This window comes from Aethalodelphis obliquidens, unplaced genomic scaffold (assembly GCF_003676395.1).
Source record: "Aethalodelphis obliquidens isolate GAN/ISIS:26980383/991018 unplaced genomic scaffold, ASM367639v1 scaffold1, whole genome shotgun sequence".
Taxonomy (NCBI): domain Eukaryota; kingdom Metazoa; phylum Chordata; class Mammalia; order Artiodactyla; family Delphinidae; genus Aethalodelphis; species Aethalodelphis obliquidens.
Window position 1 is genome coordinate 86,038,308 of NW_020837945.1, and position 22,843 is coordinate 86,061,150.

The 22,843-nt window shown below is 35.2% G+C and overlaps 2 protein-coding genes across 5 annotated transcripts in view; one reads left to right on the plus strand and one right to left on the minus strand.

Annotated features, from left to right (window-relative positions):
• The window catches only part of CCDC39 (coiled-coil domain 39 molecular ruler complex subunit), a 46,441-nt gene that overhangs the window by 12,326 nt on the left and 11,272 nt on the right, over positions 1-22,843 (plus strand). For all 4 annotated transcript variants that reach the window (XM_027111100.1, XM_027111109.1, XM_027111119.1 and 1 more), the window contains 7 exons: positions 1,719-1,910; positions 4,501-4,604; positions 4,929-5,061; positions 8,280-8,474; positions 9,563-9,727; positions 12,262-12,399; positions 14,230-14,438. In XM_027111100.1, coding sequence (XP_026966901.1) covers positions 1,719-1,910; positions 4,501-4,604; positions 4,929-5,061; positions 8,280-8,474; positions 9,563-9,727; positions 12,262-12,399; positions 14,230-14,438 — 1,136 coding nt within the window. The remainder of the gene's footprint in view (positions 1-1,718; positions 1,911-4,500; positions 4,605-4,928; positions 5,062-8,279; positions 8,475-9,562; positions 9,728-12,261; positions 12,400-14,229; positions 14,439-22,843) is intronic.
• The window catches only part of TTC14 (tetratricopeptide repeat domain 14), a 33,150-nt gene continuing 24,477 nt past the window's right edge, over positions 14,171-22,843 (minus strand). The window contains exon 13 of the mRNA XM_027111157.1: positions 14,171-14,316. Coding sequence (XP_026966958.1) covers positions 14,267-14,316 — 50 coding nt within the window. The 3' untranslated portion in view covers positions 14,171-14,266. The remainder of the gene's footprint in view (positions 14,317-22,843) is intronic.

Here is a 22,843-nt window from a genome sequence, read left to right on the forward strand (position 1 = left end):
CTTGTAGCTCTCTGGTCATATCCTCAGTGGTTCCTTATTTATGAGGTGACATTTCCTGGCTGTATGTATTGAAAAAGACTAGGAAGGGAAACAAGAAATTGTTCCATAGGTAGTGGGATGCTTCTAAGTGTTTAACAGCTGGCTCTCAATTTGTGGTATTTCTGATTTCTGTGGCATCACCTGTATGAAAACTTAACTGTGAATAGATTGCCCTGTTAAAAAATGTGAACGCTGAAGTAGGAATTAAAACATCTGATTAAGTGGTAGAAAAATTAATATAAGGCAAGAAATTCTAGAATAATCATTTGACACATATAAACTTAGGAAGTTTTGACCTCCTAAGATTGAATGAACATAGTAGATAGATGGAATGTTACAATTATAGAATGTTAATTGTTATATAGATGGGAATACTAGATTAAACAAATTTAAAATGTTTTTTAAAATGCAGTAAATCTCAGATATATATTGATTTAATATGCTAATATGTACAATATTACATGCAGCATTTCTAAAACTTACTGATTTTAGAACACATACTCTCCCCTGACCCAGTCTCCTGGGATTAGTTGTTTGATGGGACCCTATTTCAGAAGAATTGGAAGAAGTATATTTTAGGGTAAATTTTCCTTCTCCCTCCAATTCAGTTAACATATTGCCATCAGAATCACCCGTGAAAACCACATATGATCTTTTTATTCCCCAGCTCTAAAATCTTTATTCCATGTTGCTTAAAAGCTGACCCTCTTTAACATGGCAATTGAAAAATTGAATTCTTCACCATTTGGCCTTAACCTCTACCTTTCCAGCCTAATCCCTATCATCTGTCTCCAACCTTTCTTATTATGTCCCCATTCCATACCCGCCCTCCCACCCTGCACCTTAACCATGTTAGAGTATTTATGCATCCCCATTTATCTTTTTTTCTGCGCTACACGGGCCTCTCACTGTTGTGGCCTCTCCCGTTGCGGAGCACAGGCTCCGGACACGCGGGCTCAGTGGCCATGGCTCACGGGCCTAGCTGCTCCGCGGCATGTGGGATCTTCCCGGACCGGGGCACGAACCTGTGTGCCCTGCATCGGCAGGCAGACTCTCAACCACTGCGCCACCAGGGAAGCCCCCCATTTATCTTTTTAGGCCCGGTTCAAATGAAGGCTCTTAGGTAAAGCCTTTTAATGATTTCTCTTGGGTAGATTTCATTATCTCTTTGCTCCCATAGTATTAATACTTTGTCCATACCTCAGTTACTACGTTGTATACTCTAGTTATTTTGTATCCCCAAGACTAGCAAAAAGCCTGCGTGAAGACATTCCTACAGAAACCAATAACAAAAATAAAATTCTCAAAAAATGAAAGAAACTGGTCTTGTGAAATATTTGGAAAATTTCATTGAAATCCAACTTTCCATGTGAAAACTATTCAATACTGTTATATTTTTTACATGTCACCTTTTGTTGATGAAAAATTGACATTTTTCTCATCCCTTTAGCAAAGTACCAGATGGATGAAATAAAATACAGAGATCTTTAAAAAATGAGCTTATAGATATTAGTATGTGGTATATTAATATTTTATTTTATTCATATAAATCAGTCTGTCTTTAAAAAACATTTTCTTAAGTTTTGGTAAAATAAATGCTATAGAAAAACTAAATTCCTTTTAGTTTTAGTTTTGTTTGTTATATTAAATATATATTTAACATGTATTTTAAATCCTAGGCACTAGCAAAGATAAAACAGGAAATAAGAGAAAAAGAAAATTTGGTTAAGGAAAAGATCAAGTTTTTGGAAAGTGAGATTGGGAATAACACAGAGTATGAGAAAAAAATTTCTGTTGCTGATCGTGAAGTTTTAAAATGTAGAACGGAATATCAATGTCATGAAACTAAGAGAATTCAGCTGAAGGATGAGGTATGTCAACTAAAAAGACTGGTTTGTGTGTTTATAACAAATTACTATACAAATAAGCATAAAGCCTTTCCTTTGATTAAGAAACTGTCTTCTAGTTCTTTTTGTTACATCCCTTCATGTTGTGGCACTTTTAGGATACTCTAATGAGACCTTGCTTGGATGAAGGCAACAGGGGGCTGTCATTCACATCACAGGTGGTGTGAAGGGCTCCCTCTGGAGTTGTGCAGTGACCAACTTGACTGTCACACATAGTGTTCTGTAAGTGACCCAAGGCAAAAGGCTCCTGAAGGGTCTAGGCTGGAAATCATAATTATAAGATAACCGGCAAATGAGCAAATGTGAAGATGAATTATTGACATCGGTGGTAACTTGAAGTGTCCTTCCAGTGCTACATGTGTATGGTGGTTTTAACTCTCAAATTCTAGGTGGAACTACCTGCTGAAGTTCAGTTTCTTACCTTGTTAAGGGAAAATATTTCAATGTGGTAGTGGGACAATGTAGTGGTATAATGTCTTTAAACAGACTAAGAGAGAATAAAATTCTCCTGCTTTGTTCTTTTCTTTTTTTGAGCATACATGCCAACTAGATTATTCCATAGGGAGAGTTAGCAATCCCCTTAGTTAGGAATAAAGGGATCTTTATGAAATTTGTGCCTTGAGGCCATGTTATCTGAAGTTACTGCTATTTGGGTGGGAAATTGGAATATTGCAGAGCTTTTTATTCTATAAGTTGTTATACTTTATATTCCTGATAAAGAAGGAAAGATTTTTTTTTCTGTCTGAAGAGAATTATTAAGATCTTGAAAAAGTAAAATAAGTGAATTTCTTGCATAAATTAAATGTCAGTGCTAATAGCTCATTCTCAACAATTTTTAAGTTTAAACCAATTACAGAAAAGAATGCAGGTATTCATTCATTTATAATTTGCTTATTGAGATAGAATTCACATATCAAATACACCCTTTTGAAGTGTACAATTCAATGGTTTTTAGTATTTCACAGAGTTGTGAAACCATTACCACTAACTAATTTTAGAATATTTTTGTCTTTCAAAAAGAAATCCCATACCCATTAGCAATCACCTTACTTTCTCCCCTCCTACCAGGCCCTGGCAACTCCTGATCTACTTTCTGTCTCTATGATTTGCCTATTTTGGACATCATACAATATGGTGCATTTTGTGTCATGATTCTTTTACTTACACAATGCTTTCAAGGTTCATACAAGCTGTAGCATAGAAGAGTACTTCTTTTTCCTCAAAATTTTTTTATTGTGGTGAAATACATGTAATATAACACACATTTACCATCTTGACTGTTTTCAGGTATACAGTGGTATTAAATACATTCCTAATGTTTTACAACCATCACCATCACCCATCTTCATAACTCTTTTCTTGTAAAGCTGAAACTCTGTACCCATTAAACAATAATTTCCCATTTCCCCCTCCTCCCAGCCCCTGGAAACCACCATTCTACATTCTGTCTCTGTGAGTTTGAGTACTCTAAGTGCCTCATATAAATGGAATCATAAAGTATTTGTCTTTTTGTGACTGGCCTATTTCACTTATTTTACTCAGCATAATGTCCTCAAGGGTCATCCCTGTTACAGTATATGTCAAAATTGTGTTCCTTTTTAAGGCTGAATACTATTCTATTGTGTGTATATACCACATTTTGCTTATCCATTCATCTGTCAATGGCCTTGGGTTGCTTCCATGTTTTAGCTATTATGAATAATGCTGCTGTGAACATGGGTGAACAATTATTTCAGAATTGCTGATCACATGGTAATTATATTTTTAATTTCTTGAGGAACTGCCATACTGTTTTCCACAGTGGCTGTACCATTTTACATTCCCACTAACAGTGCACAAGTGTTCCAATTTCTCCACATCCTTGTCCATCCTTGTTATTTTGGGTTTTTTTGATAGTAGCTGTATTAATTGGTGTGAGGTAGTATTTCACTGTAGTTTTGATTTGCATTTCCCTAATGATTAATGATGCTGCATGTCTTTTCATGTGCTTATTTGCCTTTTGCATCTCTTCTTTAGAGAAATATCTATTCAAGGTCTTTGCCCATTTTTGAGTCAGGCTGGGTTTTTGTTGTTGTTGTTGAGTTTTAGAAGTTCTCTATATATTCTGGATATTAATCCCTTATCAGATATATAATTCGCAAATATTTTCTCCCATTCTTTGGGTTGCCGTTTTGCTCTGTTATTGTTTTTGTTGTACAAAAGTTTTTAATTTAACGAAGTCCAATTTGTCTACTTTTTCTTTTGTTGCCTGTGCCTCTGGTGTCATATTGAAGAAATCATTGCCACATACAATGTTGTGAAGCTTTTGTTCTATGCACTTTTAACTCATATATGTAGTTCTCTATAATATGCCAGGATTTACAAGTTATTCAAAATTTAATATCAGATCAAAAAGAAAAATTGTTAAATATGTATTACAGCAACATGGTTATTATGTTTATGGTTGTGATGTAAGTTAGAAATTAATGTGTTCATAATAGAACTTCTCAGAAATGATATTAATTTATAAGATGTAGAGTAAATATATAATTTCTCTCTGTTAACTAATAAATAGCTGGATACTTTAAAAGCCACTGTGAATAGAAGTTCTAGTGATTTAGAAGCTCTGAGGAAAAATATTTCCAAAATAAAGAAGGACATTAATGAAGAGACAACAAGGTAAGAAAAAAGGTATTTAAATATGTTTATAGTTTTTGACTATTTCTAGAAAAATTATTGAATATTTGATTTTTTGGTTAAATAACTGTAAAATTATAGCTACTAAATTATTAAACTTAAAAAAATTTTCCTGGGTTTTTCAGTACAAAGGCTTAGGAGCAATATTTTTATGGCTTATTATATATGCATTGATAATAAAAAGATTTATGGCAAAAGAAATTTTCAAGTTATATGAAGAAATCTTAGGATAAACTATTCCTTATTTGTTTGCATTAAATATCTTTTAGACATGTTTTCTATTTTTTCCTTATAAATTCTCTATAGGTTACACAAAATTAAAAATCATAATCAGATTGTAAGAAAAAAATTAAAGCAGATAACTGAGAAAACTACATCTGTAGAGGAGAAAGCTACCAACTTGGAAGACATGCTAAAGGAGGAAGAAAGAGGTGTGAAAGTAAGTTTAGTTTCGTTTTTTTAAAAAAAATCACAGCAGGGCTTCCCTGGTAGCATAGTGGTTAAGAATCCGCCTACCAATTCAGGGGACATGGGTTCGAGCCCTGGTCCGGGAAGATCCCACGTGCCGTGGGGCAGCTAAGCCCGTGTGCCACAACTACTGAAGCCTGCGTGCCTAGAGCTGGTGCTCCGCAGCAAGAGAAGCCACCGCAATGAGAAGCCTGCACACTGCAACAAAGACCCAACGCAGCCAAAAATAAATAAATTAAAGAAAAAAATCACAGCAAATTTAGCAATAGTGAATAAATTAGACTCTTGAGATCGGAGGAGAAGGAGGTCTTTTACGAGGCTCTGATTTCTGGGGTGATTGCATTTGTAATTAGATTGTTAAGTTGTTGGACCTCTTTTTATCTTCAGCTCCTAATTCTCCATTTGCTTCACTTTCAGCATTTAACTTTGTCTTCTTTTAGAGGTATAGCCCTTCTATCTTAAATTCCATGTCTTCTCAATGCCTACTGTGTCTCTGTCCCTGTTTGCCATTCCTATACTTTTTTTTTGGCTGCATTGGGTCTTTGTTGCTGCGTGCAGGCTTTCTCTAGTTGCTGCGAGCAGGGGCTACTCTTCGTTGCGGTGCTCGGGTTTCTCATTGCAGTGGCTTCTCTTGCTGTGGAGCACGGGCTCTAGGCACACGGGCTTCAGTAGTTGTGGCTCACGGGCTCTAGAGCACAGGCTCAGTAGTTGTGGCACACAGGCTTAGTTGCTCCGCAGCATGTGGGATCTTCCCGGACCAGGGATCAAACCCCATGTGTCCCTGAACTGGCAGGTGGATTCTTAACCACTGTGCCACCAGGGAAGTCCTTGTATATATGTTCTTACATTGCAAATGTATCTTGAAAAATGCCTGTGTTTTACAACTTATTTCCACCTGATTATCATCTTTTTTGTTTGTGATCAAGTTCCCCCCAGTGGTCTACGTTCATTGCATGTATTTCTTCATCATCTGCTATCTCTTTAACCTCTTCCAGGCTGGCACCATTTATTGGTAAACAGACTTTTAAATGCTAACACTTTTACTAACTTCACTGGCATACCCCTTCTACCTTAACCTCTTTGGCATTCTGGTAGAATTAAAGCCGATTTTTAAGGAACTGGAAAAGGCTGGTTCACCGTTCCCTCTTTGAAAACTTCAAAATTATTTGTGTGACCTATCACTGTAGGCACTACTTTCTGCTTTTACTCTTTTTTTTTTTTTTTTTTTTTGCGGTATGCGGGCCTCTCACTGTTGTGGCCTCTCCCGTTGAGGAGCACAGGCTCTGGACGCGCAGGCTCAGCGGCCATGGCTCATGGGCCCAGCCGCTCCGCGGCATGTGGGATCTTCCCAGACCGGGGCACGAATACGTGTCCCCTGCATCGGCAGGCGGACTCTCAACCACTGCGCCACCAGGGAAGCCCTTACTCTTTTTTTTGATGGGGGAAGAGGACGGGTAGCTGAAGGTGGTGGTAAAATCCCCCATTTGCTGAGGCTTATATCAAGTATGGTTGCATTTATGTTTGGATAGAATCCAGCTTCCTCAGTGTGCTGTTGTATGTTTAAAATTCCTGAGTAGTGAAGTCATGCAACAGTCTTGACTTGAGTGGTATTTGAGTCCAAATCATACAACATTATTAAAAAAAGAAAGTTGTGGATTTTTTTTGCCCCTAAGAGCATGATTTTCTGTAGTACATGGAACGGGATAGTATTAGAACTTATTAGAAGTCTGTAAATACTGTGAAGTTTGTATGAAATACACCTTCTGAAGACATAATTAGCTGAATTAGGAAACAATAAGATTGGCAGCATGTGTACTGATTGTGCTGTAGCAGGGCTGGGTTCATAATCTCGTTTTTTGTAGTTATTGGGGTTTTTTGAAAAAAATCTCAACTCTATATATTTTTCTGTGTTATTCACCACCAAGCACTGACTTTAAAACTCTGCCAAGCAGTCTCAGAAGGTCTTAAACCCAGTGAAAATTGTCTATTATATGAAAAAGAATGCATTTTATAAGGTTATATCAGATTATATTTCTTGATTTGTGAAAATTTAAATGTGCCAGTCACAGACTTCTTTTGTTTCATATTGAGGTTCATTGAATGCCAAAGGGAAATATGCTTATCTGGGTATAAGAACACAGAGGGAAATTATTTCAACATTTTAAAATGAGAGCTTTCAATAGATCTTGGCGTGGGAGATCTGTTCGAAACCTAGAATACATTGATGTGACACTGTGAGATCAAGACGGACCTGCCTCCTGAGAAAGGAGAAGTGGGAATAGGGTACCGGTTTCTATTTGCTAGAGGGCTGCACATGTAGGGAAGTCAGCTGCAGGCAAGGTGTGAGTAAGGGATAGTGATAGTGCCAGTAGTGTGTTGGGGCCAGCTCTCACCAGCTCACAACAGCTGATAGTTAAATTTTCTGGAATTTTTTAAGTCAGCTGCTAAACATAGCTACTATTAAAAATCAAATTATATAGTCTTACAATTAAATAAATTATATTAAAAATAAAATATGTACTCAGCACATATCACTTCCAAATTATTTTACTGCATTTTACTGTTATCTATGCTTTTAAGGTTACTTAAGACTATTAACATCTGTTATATCTGTCTAGTAGATACACTGCATAATGGTCTGCTATGGCATATCTCTTCCTAGCTCTGCATTTAGAGGAATCATGTTAGTAGCTTGAAACTGGCCATAGTGGGAATAAAATAATCATAGAAATCAGCCTCTTCCCCGTAACCTCCCATCTACTAGAAAGCTGATGGTTAAAATTTATGTGCTCACCACTGGATAGTACCAAAAAGAAGGTGGGAGATTTCTTCCCTTAACACTCTCAAGACTTTAGTAAACTTTGTGAGCTTAGAAGCTGTGTGTCTTCAGTATATTTTATGTTCTAAGGAAACCAGTGGAATGGTCAAGTTCTAAGGCTAAGGTGACATAGGATAGAATTAAGATGACAGATCAAGGTTCATGACACAGGAATAGAAAACTACTATTCTAGTCTACTAGACTGGAGTAGACTACAAGCAATGTTGGGGATTTGTTGAAACTGTGGGAAGGGCTTTATATTCTTAAGGGCTAAAATGAGGGTTCATTTATGACCCCCAAATTATAATATTCATGCAATAAAACATTACAAGGTATTATATTTCATTAATCATTGTTATTCTTATTATCAGGAATTAAAAGTTCAGTTGAACATAGTGAAGGATGTGCTATTTAAGAAAGTTCAGGTATTACAGACTGAGACAATGAAAGAAAAAGCTGTTGTATCTGAAATTGAAGGAACCCGTTCTTCTCTAAAGCACCTCAACCATCAGTTACATAAACTGGACTTTGAAACCTTACAGCAGCAAGAAATTATGTACAATCAGGTAGATGTTACTCTTATGAATGTCTTCATATTGATTTGTTATAATTGTGATGGTCAAGATACTGCAGTGTCCTAAGAAAACAAAGATTTCTAAGAACTCTTGGGGTGGGGAGATAGACAGATGCTGAAGATGGGATATCATGTTAGGTCAGCGAAGGGTGAGGGGACCTTAAAAGCTATTTTTTTTTCTTGATCTGAAATAAATAGAGAAGAGGATCGACAGCTCTAGTGAGGGAGACCATGCTTTAAAGGAACCTGGAGCAATTGGACCTGGAGTAAAACAAAACAAGGAATGGGATGTCTCAAACCTAGAAAAACTGTATGTTGGGAATTCCCTGTCAGTCCATTGGTTAAGACTCCACGCTTCCACTGCAGGGGGTGCGGGTTCAATCCCTGGTCAGGGCACTAAGATCCCACATGCCACACAGCGTGACCAAACAAACAAACAAACAAAACCCCAAACCCCTATGACTGTATGTTGTGCAAACATCGGCATCCCCATCCCCATCCCCACCCCCACCCCCAGACCAAAAAATGTTTTAAATTTTTTTCCTTTTTTGTTCTATTTATATATTGTCTCATGTTAATTTCTTAATGTCCTCCCTCTCTACGTCTTAATTTCCCCATCTAATGTGTTCTTAGTTTCTCAAAATTAGACTCTAAAGTATAATTTTCAGAATAATTCTTTAGAAGTTCATCATATTTGAAACCTTCATGGCTAACAATTTGTGATTCTTTTTTTGTACTCCTTAGAAAATATACCCTCAAAAAATCCATATCCATGTAAATCCAGTGGATTTACTGATGTTCCATCATGGGAGTATGATAAATGACCACCTAGCTGCTTTATTATATTTTCAGATTAGTTCTGTGTTACTATCACATACTCTGGTTGTTGAAGAATAGTTTGCTCTTTCTCCCCTTACAGTAAGAAGGATTTCATTCTATAAATCACTGAAGGGTGAAAGTGACTTTAGTAAATGGTGACATCAGGCCAAATTCATAAGAAAGTATTTACAGTGTTTTTGCATTTATAGAAATGGTTTTAACCGTTTCTTCTTACTAACTTATCTTTAAAACCTGTAACAGGATTTTTACATTCAACAAGTGGAACGCCGAATGTCACGGTTAAAGGGAGATATTAACTCAGAAGAAAAACAAGCCCTTGAAGCAAAAACTGTTGAACTTCAAAAGACATTGGAAGAGAAAAAATCTACATTTAACCTTTTGGAAACACAGATCAAGAAGCTTCATGTAACTTAGTTAAAATACTTTTTATGCTTCAAATATCCTAGTCATCATTTTAAGTCAACATGTTCCTAAGACTTGACTTTGGATAGGATAATTGCCAAGCTGCCCATATATATAACAAGTGTATGAGCTAATGCTTATATTTCTATACTGACTATGAGAATGTAACATTACCATTGATTATGCATTTACTGTATGCTAAGTATATGCCTTTAGTATCTTATTTCATTTAATCCTTATAAATGTCTTGTGATGAAGATAATACTTGTTTTACAGATTAAGTAACTTGTCCATGATTACAGCTAGGAATTGATCCGTGGTCCATGTGACTTAAAAATAGTCTTAAATAGTACATGATTTAAAAAATTGATAAATTCCAGTTTTCTATTATGTATCTGCCATAATAACTTGATTGCTTTTTATGTCTGAAGTGGCATCTAAAAGAAGCTGCTCTTTTATGGGTCATCTATTGTTATTCAAATATTTACTTAGTTACATATTTCAGATGACTCAGTTTTGTTAATACGGTAAAAATGTTCTTCATCTTTAGGTACTTTAATGTTTATGGCAATATAAAACCTGTGTTAGGGGAATCTATGTAATATAAAACCTATGTTAAAGTGTAACTGGGAAGTAAGAGTGAAGGAGTGAAAACATGGACCTGAATAGGGGGAGAACTACAAAGGTTTAAAAATGTTAAACAGCTGGAAAGGCTAGTGATGAGTGTCCTCTAGTGGTTCTAAGAAGAATTGCCCTGAATTCCTTCAGGGCTACAAAGGTGAAAGGGAGCTACTACTTTTTTAAATTAGGGAAAAAAAAAATTAACATGACAAAATATTGGTTTGGAGTGGTTTGTAGCCTGATTAAATTTTTAGAAGACTGTTTCCTTGGTTTAGTGGAAAAGAGCAGAACCGGTTTTGAATGTCAAGGTTACACCACTAACTGATATTTTAACTTTTCTGAGTCCTAGTTTACTCATTTTAAAATGGAAAACTATATTTAATATTATTTTAGGGCATTTGGGAGAATTAGAAGCAATGTATGTCTTAACACAGTGCTTTTAGTAGGTACTCAATAAATGGTATTTTTTTAATTACATAGAATATGAGAATATTAGTGCTACAGAATAATAGGAGGGTGACATTTGTATCTGGACATGTTTTTTGACCCTAGCCTGAATTGTGTCTGTTTTCCTGTGTGAGGATGGTTCTAGTGTTCCTCCTTTTAGCTACCCTGGGGCTCTGTCCATTATGCAGTTGGCTAGTAGTTATGCCTATCCCAGCTGGTTTTGACAGAGAGGTAAATAAATTAATAGAAATGCAAGTGAATTTTTAAAGATATTAAAGCTAGTTAAGCTTCTAATGAAGGTTTTCTCTTCTCAATAGTAGCATTAGATTGTAAAGTCATTCTGCATTCTCTCTCCCATGCCACTCCATCTATTATTTTGAATAGTAGAGACAAATTTCTTCTGGTTGAAAATTACCTTAAATTAAAAATTTCATTCTAGAAGTTAATTTTATGAAATCACATCTTTATGTGAAAAAAAATTCTTAATGTCTTGCTTCAATCTTAAGTCCTGATAGTTCAGAGAAATACAGGCAGTGAGAAGCGCAGGGGAGGGAAGAAGGAAGGGACAGAGGAAGAGAGAGAGAGAAAGAGAGAGAGAGAAGGGAGACAGATCTTGGCAATAGAAACTTTTTGCTTTATGTCCCCTAAGAGGGGCTAAGGGGGACAAAGGGAACAAACCTTGTTCTGGTTCTGAGTGGGAGGGAGGATACAAACTGGTATAAAGCTAGAAAACTAATATCTGAGTATGTATGACCCATTTATTCATTCAGTGGAATTAGATCTTATCTAGCATTTTTCTCTCCAGCAGTATGTGATTATATATGTAATAATAATAATAATAATAGACACTTCCATGTGTCAAACATTGTTGCACATATTCTTTGACAGTAAATTCTTTAACCCTCACAACAACCCAGGTAGGTAGGTATAGTTATCATCTCCATTTTGGAAATGAGGAAACTGAGGAAGAGTATGTTGCCCACTGGGGTTGGATGGCTAATATATAATTAAGGCTGTCTGATTCCAGAGCTTGTAGTTAACCAAGACCCTATGCTTTCTCAGACTGTTAATGTTTTTACCTTCTGAGACTTGGGTTGAATCAAATAATGAACTCCAGAAGGTGAACCATGTATTTAACCAAAGCTTGAACTCCACCCTCCCATTTCTCCCTGTATATGGCAACGACTTAATAGTTCAGTTTGAACTGTAATCATACATAATATTTCCTAGAATTATTGAACTCAAACTGAACCCAAACATCAATAGATAATAAAAATGAAAATGCTTCTATGTGAACATCCATGTATATTCTATTAGAGACATAAGACCATGAAGGGTGAGATTTATAATATTATATTATTATAAATATTTAATGGAGCATATAGTTTAATGTAAGTCATGTTTAGTAGTATGTGTTTAATATTGTTATTTAAAATATGTATTTATGTACCGTTTTTTCCTCTTTACAGAATGATCTTTACTTTATCAAGAAGTCAAATAGTAAAAATCGTGATGAAAAACAGTCCCTCATGACCAAAATAAATGAACTAAACCTCTTCAATGACAAATCAGAGAAAGAACTTAATAAAGTCAAAGCTTTGAAACAGGTGCAATAAAATCATATGTATATATAATATTAAAAAACACATATTTTCATGCTAATTGTAGAAAAATTTAAAATACCAAATTATAAAGAAGAAAATAAGTCACTATAATCACTGTACAGAAGATAAAGTGTTATAGTATATTATTTTCTTTCAGTCTTTTAAAGAAAATTGGCTTTATATATTATATTCAAAAATTTAAAAGTATATTGCACATGTCTTCTAAACATTAATTATCTTTAAAGGCTTCCTACAGTCCATTGCATGAAGTTACCGTAATTTATTTAACCATCTCCTATTTTTGGATATGTGTTTCTAGTGTTTGGCTATTCTAAATGGTGCTATCATGTACTGTGCACATATTTCATTGTACAGTTCATGTATCTCCTTAGGATAAATTTCTAGCTGTATAATTATGGTTCAAAAAGTGAGTATTTTCGGTGTCTTGAAACTATTTTCAAGCCAAATTGCCTTCTAGAGGGTTCAGTTAATACTCCTACCAGCAGTGTGTAAGCATTCTATTTTACTCACCACCACCAGGGCTGGATAATATAATTTATAAAATTATTGTTAATTTGATGGGCAAACATGGTATCTCATTGTTTTTAGTCTGCACTTTAGAAATTGGTGACATTTTAAAACATTTTATGTTTAAACATAAAATTTAAAATACTTATGTTTCAATTAAAATGTATAAACATTTTTTTCTATTATGTTATATTCCATAATTTTTCTTTTGGATTTCTAGTTCATTTTCTTGCCCATATTTCCATTAGGAGGTTTATATGTTTATTTATTTGGTTGTGCTGGGTCTTAGTGGTGGCAGGTGGGCTCCTTAGTTGTGGCTCGTGGGCTCCTTAGTTGTGGTATGCAAACTCTTAGTTGTGGCACACGTGTGGGATCTAGTTCCCTGACAAGGGATTGAACCCGGGCCCCCTGCATTGGGAGTGCAGAGTCTTATCCACTGCGCCACCAGGGAAGTCCCCAGGTGGTTTATATTTTTTAAATGCTTGGCAAAAGATCTTCATATGTTAAAATATTAACTCATAAATATTAACTCATAAATATTTGTCCCATTGTCTTTAAATTTCTATTCAGTTTTTTTTGACATAAAAACTTTTTTTAACATTATATGTTTAAGTGTTTTTCCCTGTATAATTTTTATGCTTAGAAACTTTTTCATCACACTAAAAATCAAACAGATATTTACATTTCTAGTGGCTGCACTGGTTTAATCTCTTACATTAAGTTCTTTCATTCATCTGGCATTTATTTTTGGTACATATGAGATATGGGGATCTAATCTTTTCTCCAGCTAACAAGCTTTGTTTTGAATTTGTAAAATATTATATTCTAGAGTGTTTTTTCTGGGCTTTCTATTCTGAAAATTGATCTATTAGTGTGATCTTGTGTCAGCACTCTACTCGTGACTGAACTGTTTTAAAATAAAAAGGTATTTACACATTATTTTGTAAGATTTAGTTTAGAATATAAAAATGCTCATCCATTGGGTTTCATATATTTGCTGGACATTGTAACTTTCAATTTTATAAGTTCTTCTTTTTGTTTTTTTAGTAAACTTGAATTTAAAATTGAATTATAATAAAAGACTTGGAATAACCATAAACCCTTTCCTTAAAATAAAAATAAAAGGAAAATCAGTCATGACTCAGAGCAATCTAAATTTAACCCTAATTAATATCTTGGTCAATGGTCAAATTAGAAAATGTTATATTTTCAAGTTTGACTTTTGTAGCAATAAAAAGGAAATATATTTTGGTTTGGATATGCAAATTATTATTTCAATATTTGACGATTTTGTTATGTTGATAGGATTTGATGATAGAAGACAATCTTTTAAAACTTGAGGTTAAACGTATTCGAGATATGCTTCACAGTAAGGCAGAAGAAGTTCTTTCTCTGGAAGAAAGAAAACAGCAATTACACACTGCTATGGAAGAACGGAATGAAGAAATTAAGGTTCACAAAAAAATGCTTGCATCACAAATAAGATGTGTTGATCAAGAACGGCAAAATATAAGGTAACAATTAGAGTTTTAAAATCCTGCTCACGAATTTTGAAAACGTTAAGAGTAATGTCAGAAGAACTGACTGCTCCCTCCACCACCCTGGATGTCCATCTTTTTCTTATTTGTTTGAAAAAGCTTTTAATATAATACATAGGCCATATTTTAGCTACAAAGCTATGCTTTTCCCTCTCTTTCCTTAGGCTAACTCCTTTCTTTAGAGTTATCCTTTTACCTTAAGATCATTAATCTCCTTGGAACTGATTTTTGTGTATGGTTTGTGGTAAGGGTCCAATAACATGCTTTCCCTTATGGATACCCGACAGCTGCATTTATTGAAGCAATTTTCCCCTAGAGATTTCGCATATCTTTTATAAGATTTATTCCTGGATACATGCTATTTTTTCTTAATGTTACTATCAGTGTTATCTCCTTTTAAAGCATTTCATTTTTGGTTTGTTGCTGGTGTATAGAAATGCAGTTGATTTCTGTATATTAAGTATTCAGCAGCCTTGCTTAAATTTTTATTAATTCTAACAATTGATCTGTAGATTCTACTTTCTAGGTATTTCACTGACATCATTTGCAAATAACAGTTTTGTGTCTTCCTTTTCAATCTTTATAACTTTTCTTGTTCTTACTTTATTGTCCTTGTTATCTAACCTCCAGTTCAATGCTGAATAGCAGTGGTGATTGCAGGTACCCTTGTCTTGCAGGTGGTTGATCTTAAAGGGAAAGTTTTAACTGTTTTATCTTTAAGTATCAAGTTTACTATAGTGTTTTTTTGAGATTCTCTTTATAATATTAAGTGAGTTCCCATCTATTTTCATCCTTTGCTAAGAGGTTGTTTTAATTTGTTTAATCAGGAATGAATGTTGACTATTATATGCTTTTTTTGTACTCACTGATATGATGTAGCTTCTTCAGTCTGTTAATATAATTGAATATATTGATGCTTTTTCAAAGTTAAAACAAACTTACATTCCTGTAATAAATACAGCTATTTGTTACATATTACATTTTGTATGTATCTAGATTTGGTTTGCTAATATTTTAATACAATTTTTGCATCTATGCTTATAATTCTCTTTTTCTCTCCTGCCCTTGTCAAATTATCAGGTTATTAAGGTTACATCTACTTTTATAAAATGATCTTTGTGCTTCTTATTTTTCTACACTCTGCATAAGCTTGTAAAAGAGCAGAATTATATCTTTCTTGAATTTTCAAATACCTCACCAGTAAAGCCATTGGACATCTGGAGTTTTTTGAGGGGGATTTTCAACTGTTGGTTTAATCAATTTATTGGTTATAGGACAATGAAGATCTTGTATTTTTTTCTTGAATCTATTTTAGTAAGTTATATATTTTTCCTAGGAAAAAATTTCCATTTCTTCTAAATTTTCAAAGTTATTACCATAAAGTTGTTCACAATATCATTTTATTATATGTTTAATAGCTGCAGTGCTTGTAGCTTTTCATTCCTGATATTGGTTATTGTGACTTCTCTTTTTTGGGTGGGATAAGTCCTGCCAGTAGTTAATGAATTTTATTACTCTTTGAAAAGAATAAACTCTTGCTGATTTTTTTCTATTGTGAATTCATTTTCTATTTTATTAATTGCTGCTCTCACATTTACTATTTCTTTCTTCTATTTTTGTGGATTTATTTTTATGTTCTTTTCCTAACTTCTTGAGATAAGATGCTTAGCTAATTAGTTTTCAACTTTGAAGGCTAAAGCAATTCCCTGAAGTATTACCTAGCTGTATCCCACACAATTCTCTGTAACGGCCAGATAGTAAATATTATAGGTTTTGTTGGCCATACAGTCTCTGTTGCAACAACTTGACTCTGCCACTATGGAGTGTAAGCAGCCCTAGACAATATGCAAATAAATGAGTGTGGCTGTGTTCCACTTTATGGACACCGAAATTTGAATTTCATAGAATTTTCATATTTCATGAAATAGAAACTTTCTCTTGATTTTTCAACCATTGTACATTAAAAAATGTAAAAGCCATTCTTTGCTCATGGGCTGTACAAAAACAAGTAGCAGGTATAGGATGGTTTGCTGACCTTGGCTTTTTATCTCTAAGTGGTACCATTCCACTGTATGTGTCTACCCTAATTTATATATATATTTACCTGTTGATGAATATTTCAGTTGTTTCCAGTTTGGGGCTATTACAGATAAAGCTGCTATGAACATATGTGTTCTTGGTATGGACATATGCTTTCTTTTCTCTTGAGTAGATACCTAGAAGTGGAATAGCTGGATCATATGGTAGGTATTCTCTTTGTCTTTCTGTTCTTTCATTGGTTTTACTGAATTTCCCTTTTTTCCTCTTTGTTTGTAGTATGTATATTCTAATTTAAATTATTTTGTTTATTTTTAAATTCAAAAGAAATTCTAATCTTCCTATCTCTCTGAATACTGAAGATTAGTTACTATTATTTTTTCCTTCCTAAAATAGTTACAACTTTTAGCGTGTTTTACTGCTGTATTTCCTTTCTCCATCTTTCATTTATTATTGAAATCACAGATTATAGTTTCGGGTTGTTATTTGTTTTTAATATTATGTCTCTAGTTTGAAAAGAACTCTTTCTTATAACTTGCATTAAACTGTACAGCCAATTGCCAGCAATAATTTCAACCTAGCTTCATGTTTTACTTGTTTCTTGGTTTAATATTCTTTCATGTATCTTTTGTTATTCTATTTCCTTGGATTCTTATTTCATTTCTCTGGAATATGTTTTGAAACTTTTTCTCAAGAACTGATGTTTTCTGAAATTTTCGAGTCCTTGTATGCTTAAAACATATTTATTCTTCCCCATGTTTGAATTACAGGCGAAGTTTGAAAGTGTTTCATATTCTTCCAGATTAAAGTGTTGTTTATGGGAGGTCTGGTTCCAGATAGGGAACCTGGTTTTTGTGTTCTTTCTGGAAGCTTTGGGACAATGTTTTTATTTGTGGGATTTCAGAACTTTCATGGGTGCATCTGGGTGTTTTATCCTTTTTCATTTTTCTTGTTTGACCCTTGGTGAGCTCCTTCAATTATTTCATTCAAGTCTTTCTTCATATCAGGAAAATATTTTTCTGTTAGTTTTTCAATTTTTTTTCTCACAACACTCTCTCCATCTGTTGCTTATTTTTAGTGGATGCTTAGTCTTCCAGATTTCTTAACTTTTCTCTCATTTTAATTTTTTATTCTTTTTATTCCACTTTTTAAGATATTCCCTCTCGCCCCATTACAATCCTTTCTGTCTTCTCGCCATCCCCTGCCCCTCTGTCTTTCTCCTCTCTCTATATCATTGATTCAGTCTTTCGACCTGCTTCGTTTCCGACCTGGGCCAGTTCACCCTTCCTTAGGCAACCTGGTGGTCCCCCTCTCCCGGGAGGTCACCATGTTGAGGCCCAACTTAGTGCGGACACCCAATTGGCATAGCACACTACAGTACAGAGCTCGTGGGCTCAAGAGATCCTCCTGCCTTAGCCTCCTGAGTGGCTGTCACTACAGGCGTGTGCCCACCATGCCCAGTATTATTTACTACTTTTAAATTAAAAAGTGGAGATTATTTGAGAGAACTCTTATTCTTTCATTGGTTCTTTCTTTTCATAGCAGCCCATTCTTGTTTTACGGGCATTTTTGGATGTAATATCCTTTCATGTTTTAGAAGATACTAATTAGAATACTTTGAAGGTTTTTTTCTATCCCATACATTATCTTTGTTTCTCCTAGGGTCTATTCTGTCTTTGCTCATTTTGTTCTTTTCATTCATACCGTTAGCTTTTCATAAATGCTGATAATCTTTGGCTCTCTTATATTTATTAACAAATGCTTAATTAATAATCATGGTGATTGGTATAGCTGGCTGGTATGGGTTTCTTCTGCAATTAGGTAGATTGCTTTTTCTAACAGGTCTCTCCCCTAACTGGGAGGGCTGACTGTAAGCTCTGGGCTAGTCTGTCCTGTAAGGAGCATAAGGGGTTTATTTTGGGCAACGAAAGGTTTCATTTCTGGCTGGCACTGCCTTTCTCTTTTATTAACCTCCATTGTTGTGGAAGCCTGGAATTACTTCATGCTCTTTTTTGCTTTTCTCTCCAGCTTCAACATACAATGTTAGGAACTCTGGTAATTTTGAGGGTTATCACTGGAGCATAAATAATTCCTGCCAACATTTCTATGTACTTTGAGGGGTTGAGGAGAGTGGCCCAGATGTTCTATAGGCAATCCTTTTATTAATTACCTTGACAGTAGCCTCAGAGATCACTCTTGCTCTTTTTAGTTCTTATTACTGAGTTTGGATTTTCTCCAGACTTCTTTGGTGAAAAATGGCTCTTATTATTATATAATCTTCTGAATCTCCATTTTTTTTCATCCTGTCAATCATATCCCATTTGTTTTCCATTTTTCATGAATTCATGAAAAAATTTTCTTTCTTTTCCCAGAGCTGTGGTGGGTTTTTTGGTTTATTTTTCTTTTAATCTTTTCCATTTTAGGAAGGAGGAGAGAGATTCTTGTGCTCAGTCTACCATCTTAAGCTAGAAGGCCAACAAGACTTGTCTTTTAAAATCACATAAAGGACGAGTAAATATTTTCTGATGAAACAATAATAATTCTTAAAAATAAGCAAAGCTGTAACTTCTGATACTTAATATATTTTACCATAAACTTTCTTTAGGAGTAGGAACCTGGTATGTTGAAGATTTCTTTTCACCATGATTGGAAGGCTTATTTTCATGAAGTTGTAGCAGGCAAACAAGTCACTGTCCATGTTGCTGTGCATATATTAACATTCTTAGTATTATTATTATATAAGTTAAAAAATAGTTTAAAAATATAAATTTACTGGAATAGAAGGAAAAAAGTAACAAGCAGATTTAAAAATCAAAATCTTAGGAGACAATTCTCCAAAGGTTTCTCATATTTCTGCATGCCTTGCAAGGAGAGGCACTGGCTTTCCTGTTCTGGAAAGACAAAGGAGCAAGGTAAAAACCTACAAGACCAAATAAATGAAGATGAAATAGGCAACCTACCTGAAAAAGAATTTAGAGTAATGATAGTAAAGATTATCCAAAATCTCGGAAACAGAAGGAGAAAATACAAGAAGCATTTAACAAGGATCTAGAAGAACTAAAGAGCAAACAGTGGCAAACAACACAATTACTGAAATTAAAAATACTCTAGAAGGAAACAATAGCAGAATAACTAAGGCAGAAGAATGGATAAGTGACCTGGAAGATAAAATGGTGGAAATAATTGCCAGGGAGCAGAATAAAAAAAAAAGAATGAAAAGAATTGAGGACAGTCTCAGAGACCTCTGGGACACCATTAAATGCACCAACATTCGAATTATAGGGGTCCCACAAGAAGAAGAGGAAAAGAAAGGGTCTGAGAAAAAATTTGAAGAGATTATAGTTGAAAACTTCCCTAACATGGGAAAGAAAATAGTCAATCAAGTCCAGGAGGCACAGAGAGTAACATACAGGATAAACCCAAAGAGAAACACACCAAGACACATGTTACTCAAACTATCAAAAATTAAATACAAACTATTAAAAGCAGCAAGTGAGGGCTTCCCTGGTGGTGCAGTGGTTGAGAGTCCGCCTGCCAATGCAGGGGACACGGGTTCGTGCCCCGGTCCAGGGAGATCCCACATGCCGCGGAGTGGCGAGGACCGTGAGCCATGGCCATTGAGCCTGCACGTCTGGAGCCTGTGCTCCGCAACAGGAGAGGCCACAACAGTGAGAGGCCCACATACCGCAAAAAAAAAAAAAAGCAGCAAGGGAAAAGCAACAAATAACATACAAGGGAGTCCCCATAAGGTTAACAGCTGTTCTTTCAGCAGAAGCTCCACAAGCCAGAAGGAGTGGGAGGACATATTTAAAGTGATGAAAGGGAAAAACCTACAACCAAGATTACTATACCCAGCAAGGATCTCATTCAGATTTGAAGGAGAAATTAAAACCTTTACAGATAAGCAAAGTTTAACAGAATTAAGCACCACCAAACCAGCTTTACAACAAATGTTACAGGAACTTCTCTAGGCAGGAAACACAAGAGAAGGAAAAGATCTACAAAAACAAATCCCAAACAATTAAGAAAATGGTAATAGGAACATACATATCAATAATTACCTTAAAGGTAAATGGATTAAATGCTCCAACCAAAAGACACAGAATGACTGAATGGATACAGAAACAAGACTCATACATATGCTGTCTACAAGAGACCCACTTCAGACCTAGGGACACATACAGAGTGAAAGGGGATGGAAAAAGTTATTCCATGCAAATGGAAATCAAAAGAAAGCTGGAGTAGCAATTCTCATATCAGACAAAATAGACTTTAAAATAAAGACTACTAGAAGAGACAAGGAAGGACACTACATAATGATTAAGGGATCAATCCAAGAAGAAGATATAACAATTGTAAATATTTATGCACCCAACATAGGAGCACCTCAATACATAAGGCAAATGCTAACAGCCATAAAAGGGGAAATTGACAGTAACATAAAAACAGTAGGGGACTTTAACACCTCACTTTCACCGATGGACAGATCATCCAAAAGAAAATAAAGAAACCCAAGCTTTAAATGACACATTAAACAAGATGGACTTAATTGGTATTGATCCGACATTCCATCCAAAAACAAAAGAATACACTTTCTTCTCAAGTGCTCATGGAACATTCTCCAGGATAGACCATATCTTGGGTCACAAAATCAAGCGTTGGTAAATTTAAGAAGATTGAAATTCAATCAAGTATCTTTTCTGACCACAACACTATGAGTCTAGATATCAATTACAGGAAAAAAATCTGTAAAAAACACAGACACATGGAGGCTAAACAATACACTACTAAATAACCAAGAGATCACTGAAGAAATCAAACAAGAAATCAAAAAATACCTAGAAACAAATGACAATGAAAACACAATGACCCAAAACCTATGGGATGCAACAAAAGCAGTTCTAAGAGGGAACTTTATAGCAACACAATCCTACCTCAAGAAACAAGAAACATCTTGAATAAACAATCTAACCTTACATCTAAAGCAATTAGAGAAAGAAGAACAAAAAAACCCAAAGTTAGCAGAAGGAAAGAAATCATAAAGATCACATCAGAAGTAAATGAAAAGGAAATAAAGGAAACGATAGCAAAGATCAATAAAACTAAAAGCTAGTTCTTTGAGAAGATTAAATTGATAAACCATTAGGCAGACTCATCAAGAAAAAAAGGGAGAAGACTGAAATCAATAGAATTAGATATGAAAAAGGTGAAGTAACAACTGACACTGCAGAAATACAAGGGATCATGAGAGATTACTACAAGCAACTATATGCCAATAAAATGGACAAGCTGGAAGAAATGGACAAATTCTTAGAAAAGCACAACCTTCTGAGACTGAACCAGGAAGAAATAGAAAATATAAACAGACCAATCACAAGCACTGAAATTGAAACTGTGATTAAAACTCTTCCAACAAACAAAAGCCCAGGACCAGATGGCTTCACAGGCAAATTCTATCAAACATTTAAAGAAGAGCTAACACCTATCCTTCTCAAACTCTCCCAAAATATAGCAGAGGGAGGAACACTCCCAAACTCATTCTACAAGGCCACCATCACCCTGATACCAAAACCAAAGATGTCACAAAGAAAGAAAACTACAGGGCTTCCCTGGTGGCGCAGTGGTTGAGAGTCCGCCTGCCGATGCAGGGTCACGGGTTCGTGCCCTGGTCCGGGGGGGATCCCATATGCCACGGAGTGGCTAGGCCCATGAGCCATGGCCGCTAAGCCTGCGTGTCAGGAGCCTGTGCTCTGCAACGGGAGGGGCCACAGCAGTGAGAGGCCCGCGTACTGCAAAAAAAAAAAAAAAAAACAAAAAACTACAGGCCAGTGTCTCTGATGAACATAGATGCAAAAATCCTCAACAAAATACTAGCAAACAGAATCCAACAGCACACTAAAAGCATCATACACCATGATCAAGTGGGGTTTATCCCAGGAATGCAAGGATTCTTCAATATATGCAAATCAATCAATGTGATACACCATATTAACAAACTGAAGGATAAAAACCATTATGATAATCTCAATAGATGCAGAAAAAGCTTTCGACAAAATTCAACACCCATTTATGATAAAAAATTCTCCAGAAAGTAGGCATAGAGGGAACCTACCTCAACATAATAAAGGCCATATATGACAAACCCACAGCCAACATCGTTCTCAATGGTGAAAAACTGAAACCATTTCGTCTAAGATCAGGAACAAGACAAGGTTGCCCACTCTCACCACTATTATTCAACATGGTTTTGGAAGTTTTAGCCACAGCAATCAGAGAAGAAAAAGAAATAAAAGGAATCCAAATCAGAAAAGAAGTAAAGCTGTCACTGTTTGCAGATGAAATGA